Here is a 13,504-nt window from a genome sequence, read left to right as displayed (position 1 = left end):
TGGACCCTGTCCACTCTGGAGCCTCCTGTGCCCTGATCAACCCCGTGTCCTCAGCTCAGGGCAACCACTGGCATCTGTCTGGGATCCTAGCCCCAGAACCATGACCTGGACACTCTCCAGGTCAGGACCAGAACAGCTGTCAGCTTTCCTCTATTGTTTCCATGCTCATGGTGCGTCCGCATGCCCAGTGTCTCGTGTTGTCCAGTCCAGAACCTGTCGTCGCATTTGTTTAGTCCAGTTTTTAAGCCGATGTGGGAGGGTCAACTCCATCATGGCCAGAGGTGGAAGTCCTCCACATGCTCTAGCATCTGTGATATATTATAGATGATACATGTGGGAGGAGTTAGAGCTTCTTGAATGTGCACCTGTTGCTCTCCATGGTTCTATATTCTGCCCCCCTCTCACAGTCTTGTCACGTTCTGGGTGGATCGCACAGCTGTGTGGCCGTCCAGTTGCCAGTGTACTAGATGTGCCCGTCTAAGCCATTTTAGTTCCTGGGTTCTTTTTGTTTTTGTTTGGTCTGGCCTACTTGCCAACACTCAGTATTTGAGAAGTTTGAGGGCCTCCATTTTCTGTTTAACTTGTACAACTCTGTCCCTCAGCCCCCGCGACCCTGCGGTCTGAGAGGGGATGTCCTGCCTTGGGGTTGTCATATCTCCTTGACAGGGAGTCTGGGTCACTGTCGGTCATGCCCAGCCTGTCCCGTTATTATGTTTGCTGTTTTATATTTCTTTCTCTTTTTATTTTTTTTAAGTTTATTTATTTTGAGAGAGTGAGAAAATGAGTGCATGCAAGTGGGAGAGGGGCAGAGAGGGAGAGAATCCCAGGCAGGCTCCATACTGTCAGCACAGAGTCCAATGTGGGACTCAAACCCATGAACTGTGAGATCATGACCTGAGCTGAAATCAAGAGTCACACACTTAACTGACCGAGCCCCTGAGGCGCCCCTGCAGTTTTTATTTCTACATTCTGTTTTATACAAAATACATGTTTAGCTAATTATTGTACTTTATATTCGCCTGCTATTTTTTTCTTCACAAATTGCACTATTTTTCAAGTAATCTATATAGTTACAGGATCTTTAATTTTAAAACCAATTTTTATAAACGTCTTAGTTATTTCATTTAAAAAATGCTTTTGTAATTATAGTCTAAAGTAAATAATCCAGCTTTTAGGTGTTCATGTTTAGTTAGCATCTTTGACCACTTTCTTAAAGCCTGTGAAACCTCCATAGTTCTTCCTCTATTTGGTTAAACTACTTTGGAGTATTGGGTGCCTGGCTAGCTGAGTCAGTAGAGTTGTGTGTCTCTTAATCTCAGAGTTGTGAATTCAAGCCCCACATCGGGCATGGAGCCTACTTTAAAAAAAAAATCATAGGGGCACCTGGATGGCTTAGTTGGTTAAGCATTAGACTTTCAATTCTGGCTCAGGTCATGATCTCACAATGATGAGATTGAGCCTGCCTGGGATTCTCTCTCTCTGCCCCTTGCCTGCTCATGCATGCATGCGTGTGTTTTCTCTCTCTCAAATAAAGAAGTAAACCTTAAAAAAATTATTAAAAAATTACAAACTATTTTGCATTACAGTAACCTAACAGGAATAGTACCTGTTACAAAGTAATGTTGAAGGTTGTTATTTGGAGGTGGGGGGGCAGAAATTGCCATGCATTTAAAGTGGATACTGTCGGGGCGCCTGGGTGGCTTAGTCGGTTAAGCGTCCGACTTTCGCTCAGGTCATGATCTCGCGGTTCGTGGGTTCGAGCCCCGCGTCGGGCTCTGGGCTGGCTGCCAGCTCAGAGCCTGGAGCCTGTTTCAGTCTGTGACTCCCTCTCTCTCTGACCCTCCCCTGCTCACGCTCTCTCTCTCTCTCTCCTAGAAATAAATAAAAAACATCAAAAAAAAATTTTTTTTTAAATAAATAAATAAAGTGGATACTGTCAATTTTCAAAACAACCAAGTAGATTTTGAATAGGCAACGCTTAAAAGACATTTAGAAATGTTTTTCTCGATAAACAGGTCTCACCAGTGGAAACTTGACACATCACTACAAATGTGTATTGTCATTGTTTTCATAGAACTTGAGACATTTCTTCCTAATCTCCAGATTTGTGCAGACTGCTGCCTCTTAGCTGAGGGTTCTAATGGATTCATAAAACACAGTGCTTATTTTTTTAGTTTATTTATTTATTTGTTTTGAGAGAGAGCAGGTGCACGTAAGCGCCCTCATGAGGGCAAGCAGGGGAGGGACAGAGAGAGAGAGAAAAGAGAGAGAGAAGAGAATCCCAGGTCAGCTCTGCATTGACTCAGGGCTCGAACTCATGAACTGTGAGACAGACCATGACCTGAGCCAAAATCAGGAGTCAGATGCTTAACTTACTGAGCCCCCCAGGTGACCCTACAGTGCTTTTTTTGTGCTCCTTGTAATTGTGCGATGAAGAAATGATAGATCCGTGTTCCTCAGATACACTGGAACCTCACTCACTGCCGCATTCTGTGTCTCTAAGAGGTTTTCTACTGTGTCAGTCATTTATGAGAACACTACTCAGAAGGAGATGGCTGAAATGTTTTTTAAAGACTGGATTTCGGGGGCACCTGCGTGGCTCACTCAGTTAAGCTTACAACTCTTGATCTCAGCTCAGGTCTTGATCTCAGGGTCATGAGTTCAAGCCCCGTGTTAGGCTCCACACTGGGTATGGAGCCTAGTTTAAAAAAAAAAAAAAAAGACTGAATTTTGGACGTTTCTAAATTTTTTGTTTTCTTTTAATGTTCATTTTTGAGATAGAGACAGAATGCTCGCGAGGAGGGGTGGCGGGGGTGGTGGGGGGTAGGGAACGACACAAAATCCGAAGCAGGCTCTAGGCTCCGAGCTGTCAGCACAGAGCTCAATGCGGGGCTTTAAACCCACGGACCAGGAGATCATGACCTGAGCCCAGGTCAGATGCTCAACCAACTGAGCCACCCAGGCGCCCCTCTACATTTTCTGTCTTTACCCTTCAGAGCTAAGTGTGTTCTGTGATGTGTTCTACAGGTCAGAGATGAACAGCATCAGTGTTCTCTGGGGCATCTGAAGATCCCTCTCAGTCAGCTGCTTACCAGCGATGACATGACTATGAACCAGCGATTTCAACTCAGCAATTCAGGTCCAAACAGCACTCTGAAGATGAAGATCGCCCTCAGGGTACTGGAGTCTCCTGCAGCGATCACTGGAGTGGACGGGGGACAGGCTGACCCCTAGTGCTGCTCCAGAGTGTGGTGAAGGGCATGGGACACTCGTGGGTGATGGCTGCGGTACAGCCATGGGCCCGGGGCCCACAGGAAGGCACTTGTCTGGGGAAACCACTGCTGACAATTTTAGGCACTTGGGGGAGAGATAATTGAGGCTTGGATGCAGACATCCGCTCCAGCTGGTATTTCCAGATCGCTTGAGCAGGCCAGCTTAAATTCTCAAAGGTCACTGGGGAGAGAAAATTTAATACAGTTCTTCAAGATGGTAGAAATTACAAACAAACTTTTTGTACAAAATAGACAGTGACTCTTGTGAATGCCTAAGGAAATGTTCGAAATAAAACTGGCAAACAGATTGGACAATGCTAAAACTCACTAATTTTTAAAACACAAATTAAAGGGTGTCTGGGTGGCTCAGTCGACTCACTTGGTTTCAGCTCAGGTCATGATCTCATGGTTCATGGGTTCCAGCCCCTTGCCGGGCTTGCTGTGTCAGCACGGAGCCTTCTCTGAACCGGACCCTCTGTCTCCGTCTCTGTCTGCCTCTCCCCCACTAATGTGTGCACATGCTCTCTCAATAAATAAACATTTTTTAAAGATGAAAAAAATAAAACGCAAATTAAATGAAGACCCCCACTTTTTAAAAACGCAAGCAGAGTTAGTCTGCGGAGGTGCAGTGTTCGTGGTGTCTGCACTTGGTTCCAACTCCGGAGGTCGGCAGTTTCTGCAGAAAGGACTGCAGTGTCTCCAGGCCACAAATCACAGAGCCCTCTGGACCAGGAACCCGTTCTCTGGAAATGCGACCTTCAGCAGAAGACAGAATACAGAGAGGCCATGGACATGAGGATGTTCGCTGCGGCTTTAGTTTTTAAAAGCAAGAGAACTTGACAGTGTTGCAGTAACCCCGGGGTGCAGGGTTTGTGGGCTGTGGACTCTCGCTCAGTGGAATATTGCACACCTTACACTGGATATGAAAAGCCAGCAGAACGAAGGGTTCACGTGCTCACACAAGCCGAGGACGTGAGGGCCTATCCGACCTTGATGCTGGGTGTGCACAGTAGCCCACTGGGGAGGTGTCCTCGCCCCTCATCCTTTTTTGGGGGCATTCAGCTCAGGCTTGCCCGGCAGTGACATCACCCCCACAGCTGTGCAGGAATACGTGCAAACAGAAGAGGCGGAAGAGAAATGACCTTTACATCACAGAAGTGATAATTTTGATTAAACTTTCCTTTTTCTTCTTCTTTTCTTTTTTTTTCAAATGAGAACTAAGTCTTTTTTTATTTATTTTTTAAGTTTTTATTTATTTTTGAGAGCAAAGAGAGTGCAAGTAGGGAGGAACAGAGAGAGAAAGGGAGACACAGAATCTGAAGCAGCTCCAGGGTCTGAGCTCAGCACAGAGCCCAACGCGGGGCTCAAACTCACGAACTGTGAGATGATGACTCGAGCTGAAGTTGGGGTGCTCAACCAACTGAGCCACCCAGGTGCCCCTCCTTTTTCTAAACTTACTGTAATATGACATTACTTTAATAACAGAGTAGCTGAACATATAGACGAAACTGTTTATGTTTTTTGCCAAGTTTTAAGGAAACATTTACAAATGAATATATCTGACGACATATATTCTTCATGTACCAAGCCGTTCTAGTGTCGCTGATTTTAATTTTGTGTTTATTTCCAATTCTAGGTACTCCACCTTGAAAAGCCAGAAAGGTCTCCAGACCACCAACACTCAGCTCAAGTAAAGCGACCCTCTGTTTCCAAAGAAGGGAGAAAAATATCTGTCCGGTCTCAGATGTCCACATCGCCAGGCTCTGGTGAGAGCAGCACAGCCCCGTGCACACCGGTCATCGGTGGCAGCCATAAGTCTGGCATGGAAGAGAGAGCCCAGCCTGTGGAGGCCAGCCCCCAGGGCCCACGCGACCTGGGCAGGAGTTCCTCCAGCCTCCAGACCAGTGCCACCTGCTCCCCCAGCCATGTCTCCGTTAAGGAGCCCACTCCAAGCATAGCCTCGGACATCTCCCTGCCCATCGCCACCCAGGAGCTTCGGCAGAGGCTGCGGCAGCTGGAGAAGTAACCAGACCCTTCCTTTATTCTTGTCGTATCAGAGCACACACCCTTCCTGCTAGCACGGTCTTGAGTTAGCCAAAAGAACTAAAGGTGTCCTTGTCCTTTTGCTCACTGAGTGTTTGCCTTTTAAAATAAACTTGCCACTTTCTAGGACCTAATATTTGGCTCATTTAGGGATTAAGAAGCAGTGGGGTCAGGGGCGAATAGGAAAGGGTCTGAGCCAGTGTGCCTGCCCTCACACCTGGAAGGCAGGATCTAGAGCTGATGCTCGATTTTCGTGCAGTGGTTGTGTCTGTGGGGGAAGAACATGTCCTGCGGGCTCAGCTCCCCTTCCCTCCACCAGTCACATGTTGTCTAGTCTTTGCATTCGTAGCTGTGCTCTCCTGGGTTCTTCAGAGGAGGAGGAAAACAGCTTACGGTTATCACAAGTTTCAGACAGTAAGGTTTTCCGTCAGTGGAAGGAGTAAAGTGGCCCTTTGAAGCTCGTCTTCCTGTTTGTCGTTCTAAGAGGTGTGTGGGGGGCTAGGAAGCGGAGGCAGAGATGAAACGCACACTCCTGGGGGTTGAGGAAGGGCGCAGTTGTGTGTGGCCCACACTCAGCTTTTCTCCTTCGTACTGGCTCAGCTTCACTGTTTGGAAAAAAGTCCCTTCCTCTCTTTCTCTGAAGGGAAGTAGAACTTTAAGAAAGCACTTTTCTCAGGAGCTACATTAGGGGATCAGCTGAGGTGATCTTGGGGGACATTGCACCAAAGCAGCCGTTGGCGGTCTTGGGAGTCAATGCTTCAACCCTGAGAGAGCAGTCTCCTGAGAGAGGCCGCCGGGAGACAGCAGAGCAAGCAGCACTTGCAGGGCTTTGAGAAAGCACGTGTCGATTTGGGTGCTTACAGGCTAGACGGTGCTTTGCAGAGACCACAGAATCGATGTTTGTGATGAGAACACCTCTGAGGCTCCTTTTCACCATGGGCCCCAACTGAGAAAGCTGTCAGTTCTGAATAATGAAGTTATGTTGAAACCTTATCTGAGATGCGAGTTCAGCTGGTTGATTAATAGTCAGAAGTTCAGTTTATGTTCAAGCCCGTAGGTAATTTGAATCCTTCCTGTGCGTGTTGACTCCCAGCCACTTGGTTCTGAGGCAAGCTGTGACCTCCCGCTTTGTTTCCCCAGTGGGACGACGCTGGGGCAGTCGCCCCTGGGGCAGATACAGCTGACCATCCGGCACAGCTCGCAGAGAAACAAGCTCGTGGTGGTCGTGCACTCTTGCAGGTGAGCTGGACCCTGGGCCCCCCAGGTGGGTGATGGATGAGGAGCAAACACTTAGCTCTACATCATGAAACAGATGAATTTACTTCATTTTTGAAGGACAAAGTAATGAGATTATACTATAGTCCTAGTATTCATGCTGCATTCTTTTTTTGTTCTTGACATTGCTTCATAAACGTTTTCTGTTATAAACATTTTGGTTGTTTTGTAATACACTTTTTTTTTTAAGTCTATTTTTATTTGTTTTGAGAGAGAGAGCAGGGGAAGGGCAGAGAGAGAGGGAGACAGAGTCCCAAGCAGGCTTCACGCTGTTGGCACAGAGTTTGGGGCAGGCCTGGAACCTATGAACCATGAGATCATGACCTGAGCTGAAATCAAGACTCAGACACTTAACCAACTGAGCCCCCCAGGCGCCCCCGTACTACGCTCTTGAACTGCCCTACTGCAGTTCAATATCACTTTCCATATTGCTGGATGTTTAGAGTGTCCGTGTTACATGTAACATGGTGGTGAACATATTTTTCTTCAAGTGTCTCTTTGGGATTAAATAATCCAAGAGTAAGTTTTTATCAATAATTCAGAGGATCCAAAAAGGTTGATAGGTATGGCCAGTAGTCTTTCAAGACTATTTCTGGAGCATACCAGTCGGCATTGGTGCCCAGGGTACAGGTGTACCTTCCCCCACCTCCATCAGGAAGTTTATCGTGCAGTGTACTGATTTAGGAAGTGTAGCATGAGCTGACAATGTTGCTTTACTTTGTCTTTGATTAGTGATGATGCTACGGAGCTAACTAATTCTTTCCCTCTTATGTAACTTCTCTCTCAGTTGTAGTTGTGTATTTGGATCTTATAAAAGGCTGGTAGAGGGGCACCTGGGGGACTCAGTGGGTTGAGCACCCTACTTTTGACTTCAGCTCAGGTTGTGATCTCACAGTTGTGATTTCAAGCCTCACAGATCGGCTCTGTGCTGCCAGTGGAGAGCCTACGTGGAATCCTCTGTCTCCATCTCTCTCGGGCCCTCCTCTGCTCATGCACCTGTTCTCCCCCCTCCCCCCCAAAGTAAATAAATAAACTTAAAAACTAAAAATAATATAAGGCTGTTAGAAACATAGAAAACTAGGGGCGCCTGGGTGGCTCAGTTGGCTAAGTGTCCAACTTTGGCTCAGGTCATGATCTCATGGTTTGTGGGTTCGAGCCCCGTGTCGGGCTCTGTGCTGACAGCTAGCTCAGAGCCTAGAACCTGTTTTGGATTCTGTGTCTCCCTCTCTCTCTGACCCTCCCCTGCTCACACTGTCTCTCTCAGAAATAAATGGAACCATTTAAAAATTAAAAAAAGAAATATGATATAAATGCAGAGTTCAGTTCTGAATCTATTTATTGAGCACCTTATACCTTCTTGCTGTGTGATAATTACTGTTGTAGAGAACTCTCACCAAATAGTCTCCTACCTAGATTTTCAGGTTGATCAGTAAGTGAATAATTTGAAACAGTTGCATATAATTATACTAGACTCTGTTTGGCTCAGACCAGGTGCCTGAGGAGAAGGGCAGCATGGGTTGCACAAAGGAGGTAAAAGGTTTAGGTGAAAGAAGGGCAGAGAGTGGGGGGAGTAGCCTGGCAGCATGGAGGATGGGGTTTCCCTGGGCTGCAAGGGCTGCCGCATTCCCTCACGCTGGGAGGAGATGGGCGTTAGAAACATCAGTTTCCATTTTCAAAGCAAATATCAGAATGTCCCCCAAACTCTGGGCTCAAGCAATGGAGGCAAAAGTCCCCTCCGTCAACAAGCTAGTACAAGGTGAAGACAGAAACACACTTCGCTCCTTTGTGCTTCTCAGCGGTTTAGATAAATATGAAATCAAAATAAGAAATGTGAATGTGATGCTGATGGTTGTTTTCCTAGATTCTAATATTGATTGTTCTCTGGTTTGTGTCGTAAGAAATCTCATTGCCTTCTCTGAGGACGGCTCTGACCCCTACGTCCGCATGTATCTGTTACCGGACAAGAGGAGGTCAGGAAGGAGGAAAACACACGTGTCAAAGAAAACACTGAACCCCGTGTTTGACCAGAGGTAATGGTGCTCACTCAGGGGGGTAGACTGTCGAGTTAAGAAATTAAGAAAGGTTTGATCAGTACCTCTTTGAATGACTAATGCATTTAAACCAACACACTGTTGGGGATGTATCAGTGAAAAAACTCCAGACTAACACATACAAGTAAAAACTAAGAATTCAACAATAAGTATACTTTAAGTTTATTTTAAACAACAATAAGTCTATGATAATTTAAAACATAACATCCTTCTGAAAAACAACTAGTTTCCAAAACAATAAAAAAAGTGAAAAGAATGGCATTATCGTTTAACATTTTTACAGATCCCTTTAATGGTCTCTTGATAGAGGTTGTGTCTGCTTCTGCCATCGGAAACCTCCAGAGAGCGCCTCAGGGTCTCCGGGGACCTCACACCACACTTAAAGAGCTTCAGTCTGCAGATTCGTTCCCCACATTACAGTGTCTGTAGCTTAAAAAACATAGTCAGCATAACAGAGTCAAATGGTGTCAGAATATCTGTCATTTTTGTTTACATTTATCTTTAAAGGGACTGGTTGTTTATCATATGTTCATGCCAGCAACTCTTTTTAAATCACCGACAGAAACTGACAGGAGGTGTGCACCAGTCCCTGGTGTGAGCACATTTTGACAGTGTTGTCACTTGGCTGCAGCTAAGGTTAAGGATTCAGAGACCCCACCTGCAGGTCTGGGTTTCTAGCTGCTGAAGCTTCCTGGAAAGGCTGGTCACATTCCAGTCCTGTCCCTCCGGGGTCTTAGGCCCCCAACCCTCTGGTTTGCCAGAGACTCTGCCTCACAGTGGCCAGACTCCAGCCAGCTTTGAGGACTTGGCTCCCTGAGGCATGTTTGTTTCTGACTTCAACCATTAAAAAGGGCACTATGGATCCTTTCCCTTCCATGAAGCTATATCACATAATACTTGTCTTTATTTCACTCACCCCGGCTTTGTAATTACTGTTCTTTAGTCTTTAAGCCTGGATGAGAGAACTGGTGTGGACTTAACAGCTGTGTCCTGCCTACATCCAGTCTCCCATTGCACCTACTGGGAAGAGGTGGGGCGGGTGTTCAAAGAACACCCCTCCCTATACATGAAGGAGCCACAGGCAGGAGGGTCTTTCACATACTCAGTTTTGGTTTTTATTTTTATTTTTTTTAAATTTTAGTTAACATACAATATTATGCATTGTTGGTTTCAGAGTTAGAATTCAGTAATTCATCACTTACCTACAACCTTTCGCCTACTTAGGATGCCAGAGTCTTCAGTTATGTTTGGAAAATAATGGGGAAAAATTATTTTTGAGCCTTCATGAAATGCCAGATCTAAACATTGAACAGAAGTCAATTTTATAATAAAAACATCATAACATTTGGAACTGTCTCATGAGCAGAAGTGTCATTTTTTGGTCATAATTAAACGACCACAACATTGTGGAGAAACTTATGGAAGGGTTTCTCTTTTCCATGTCAGCTTTGATTTCAGTGTTTCATTACCAGAAGTGCAGAGGAGAACGCTGGATGTAGCAGTGAAGAACAGTGGCGGCTTCCTGTCCAAAGATAAAGGGCTTCTTGGCAAAGTAAGTTTAAAAAATATCCTTGATCCGGTTCCTTTATTTTATAAACGTTAAACACTTAACCCTAGGGGCATGGTCTTAGACCATAGTTAAATAAATGGAAAGGAGTGAACTTCCTCTCTGATTAATGCTTATTTATAAAATAGTGGGCCATGAAAGACCATGTCATCTAAAACATGAGCACATTTTGAAAATTATTTTATTTTCATTGTTTTTACATATTTATATTATTGGCATATTCCTCATACAAGTACTATGAACATATAGTTGAAGAGTTAATTTTTTAATTAAAAAAATGTTGGGTCACATTGAAAGAAAACATGAAGGAAAATATTCTTTTAACAATTCTACCTCCTTCACTAACCAACTATTCTTTTTCTGACAATTAGTGGCTTAATTTCTCTAAATTTATTCTGGTCTTTGTCTAAATTCACATGTAAATCATGCGTAAGATTTTATATTTTTAATATTAAATGTACCTGGAGCTCCAGTTAGGCAAGAGGAGTTTAGCATAATATTATATTACAGATAATCCGTACCTGCATGCTGCCAGTGATGGCGCCTGAGCCAGTACCTCTGTAAATTATCTGCACTGGTCCTTCTTTTTTTTTATATTTTTTTTTATTTCTAGGAGAGAGAGAGAGAGAGAGACAGCGTGAGCAGGGGAGGGTCAGAGAGAGAGGGAGTCACAGACTGAAACAGGCTCCAGGCTCTGAGCTGGCAGTCAGCACAGGGCCCGACGCGGGGCTCGACCCCACGAACCGCGAGATCATGACCCAAGCGAAAGTCGGACGCGTAACCGACTAAGCCACCCAGGCGCCCCTGCACTGGTCCTTCTTAATAACTGAAGTTTGAGAGCCCTGGATACAGGGCAGAGCTCTTGGTTATGACCCGCCATGTCATTCATGGGGGGCCATCGGTGTCAAAAGCCCTGACGGGGAGACACTCCAGGTACGGAGTGGGCTCCATACTGAAGCAGGAGGTCGGAGAGGCCGGGAGAAGCGAGGCAGCAGCAGCTCGCTCCACCCCCTGTTACAGGTGTCGTTTAACCCGCAGGTGCTGGTCGGTCTGGCGTCCGAAGAACTGGCCAAGGGCTGGACGCAGTGGTGAGTGTCCACCACGGACGAGCCCCGCGTGTGTGCCCCACAGCACGTTCCCCAGTTGACCGCATGTCTGTCGTCATGTCCCCATGCACCCCTAGGTACGACCTCACAGAAGATGGCACGAGACCACACGTGGTGACGTAGTCCCTGCCAGGCCCGAGGAGCCCACCCGGCGTGTCCACCCACCTTCGTGCGCTCGCCGTGCACCCCTCACAGACACACCAATATTGTTTTTATAATTTCAGTGTATTTAGTTATACATATCTTAATAGTTTTATAAAACATGCTGACGTTTCGGGCACATTTGGCCAATATTATCATCAAGTTTTGTGTGTTTAATTTCCTGTAGTATTTCACCAGTTACTCTAGCGTATGATAGGGTAGTAGTCATCGTGTCACGTAAAGCTGTACGTCGTCGTATTGGCCAGGACGCAGATCTGTGTGTGGGCTTGACTGTTGCCTTGTTTTGTACTCACTGAGGTACACTCTGCCATGTAAATAGACTATTTTTTATAATCTCTACGTGCTGGTTTGAACTCTGAAGAAAATGGATTAAGGAAATATATTTTTTTTCTAAAACTTAGGAAATTCTTATGACACATAATAATTTTGTCTTTGCAGGAAAAAGTTCTCAGTGACCAATTTTATGGTGTTTCTTTTTAAAAAGAAAAGCTGAAAGATTAAAGATTAAATAAGTATAGTCTGCCCATCACAAATGAAGAAAATATTCAAAATATTACCACTTTTATAAATAGAAATAATGTATTTTTGAGAAGTCAGTTGAAGTGCTTCTAAGGAAACGCGTAACTGAGTGATACAAAATACTAAGAGCATTGTCATTGTTCAGAAATCATAGTGCACTAATTTGAAGTTTCTTACATGAAATGTCTTAATTGCTTGATAGAACGTATTCATGAAGTAGTACACAGATACACAGTTATACTTCCTAAAATACAACACAAATTTTCAATGTTAGCAGTTAGGCTATTGTGAAATAGTCGGTCATAAGGCTTGTTAGTTTTCAGTGTTTTCCCAGCCTGTGAAGACAGACAGGCTCACGTGGTCACCATAGAGTTCGTGAGGTGGATCTGGGGAAGGAGGTAGGAAGTTGCTTTAAAAACCAACAGCTCGTTCATTCACCCGTCAGTGTGACCTCACACGTTGACAGAAGCCCTGAGCTGGCGCCCGGCTTCCTTTTGCCCAACGCAGAGGCTCCTCTGGGGCCAGACGGTGGCTCTGTTGGTTGTAAATAACTGTTTCTGCGGTTTCCTCACCTTATGCCGTGACTGACCTCAGTATGGGGATGCTGTGATACAGGTTTTATTTTGGAATATTTTTTTCTGTTTAGATCACTAAAAGCACGTTTTACATCCTCGTGTCCCAGACCTCTTGGGGGGTGAGGCTCCGTGGCAGCGTGTAAGCCGTGCACGCCTGTCAGAAGCACACATGGACACAGAAAGAGTTTTCAGTGTGTTAAGCTGTATGATGCAAATGACTTCCTCAGCCATCAGAACATTCTGAAACCATGTGTGAGGATTCTGGGGGAACCAAGCTTTGTGGTTGAAATCGGAGATCTTACTGTAAAGCGCCTCACGGACTCGTGGGCAGCCCATGTGACCAAACACACCAAAGTGCCTGTGGTGGACGTTGGCTGTCACCTTGCGTACTCCTGCCTGCCAGCAGAGCTCACGCTTGTTTTAATTTACACTTTAAACCATAGGTTTATCTATAATGGAGTCTATAGCCTCACAGCACGGTTCATGTAATCGTAAAGACCGGTGTAATCTCACTGCTTCCTATTTAGTGAAACTTCACTATAAAGCCTCGTTATAAACCGTTTCCAACAGTAATGTACAGAAGTTTATGAATATGTTGGCGTACACATGAACATACATGCACACAAAACATTTAACTGCGGTGGTATTTCAGCAGCAAGATAAAAGCAGGTAATAAGTCTGGTTGCCTGTCCATGGTATTAGATTTATTGAAGATTATTTTTTTTTTCAGTCTGTTGAAGGGCCTCTGGCATAATCTGTAAAAAATGACCACTGACTGGAATTTATCATACCTGTAATTTTCCCCAACATCCTAAACATCTTGTTTTGCAGCCATGTGCTCACCTTTCGGTATTAATTGACCTTATGGAATGCTGTAAGCGATCAGGCAGAATAAATACAAGGAAGAGCATAAAGCCAATAGCAGCATGAGACC

General features: G+C 45.1%; 1 protein-coding gene across 3 annotated transcripts in view; it reads left to right on the top strand.

Moving 5' to 3' along the window:
- Nucleotides 1-13,297, top strand: part of ESYT2 (extended synaptotagmin 2) — a 74,604-nt gene extending 61,307 nt beyond the window's left edge. For all 3 annotated transcript variants that reach the window (XM_077761434.1, XM_077761425.1, XM_077761440.1), the window contains 7 exons: nucleotides 3,028-3,177; nucleotides 4,909-5,294; nucleotides 6,456-6,554; nucleotides 8,489-8,620; nucleotides 10,088-10,193; nucleotides 11,247-11,296; nucleotides 11,392-13,297. In XM_077761434.1, the coding sequence (XP_077617560.1) occupies nucleotides 3,028-3,177; nucleotides 4,909-5,294; nucleotides 6,456-6,554; nucleotides 8,489-8,620; nucleotides 10,088-10,193; nucleotides 11,247-11,296; nucleotides 11,392-11,437 (969 nt within the window). In that variant the 3' untranslated portion in view covers nucleotides 11,438-13,297. The remainder of the gene's footprint in view (nucleotides 1-3,027; nucleotides 3,178-4,908; nucleotides 5,295-6,455; nucleotides 6,555-8,488; nucleotides 8,621-10,087; nucleotides 10,194-11,246; nucleotides 11,297-11,391) is intronic.
- The last annotated feature ends 207 nt before the right edge of the window (nucleotides 13,298-13,504 follow it).

This window comes from Crocuta crocuta, unplaced genomic scaffold (assembly GCF_008692635.1).
Source record: "Crocuta crocuta isolate KB4526 unplaced genomic scaffold, BGI_CrCroc_1.0 scaffold408, whole genome shotgun sequence".
Classification (NCBI taxonomy): Eukaryota; Metazoa; Chordata; class Mammalia; order Carnivora; family Hyaenidae; genus Crocuta; species Crocuta crocuta.
Note: the sequence above shows the minus strand (reverse complement) of the source record. Positions and strands in the feature narration are given on the sequence as shown.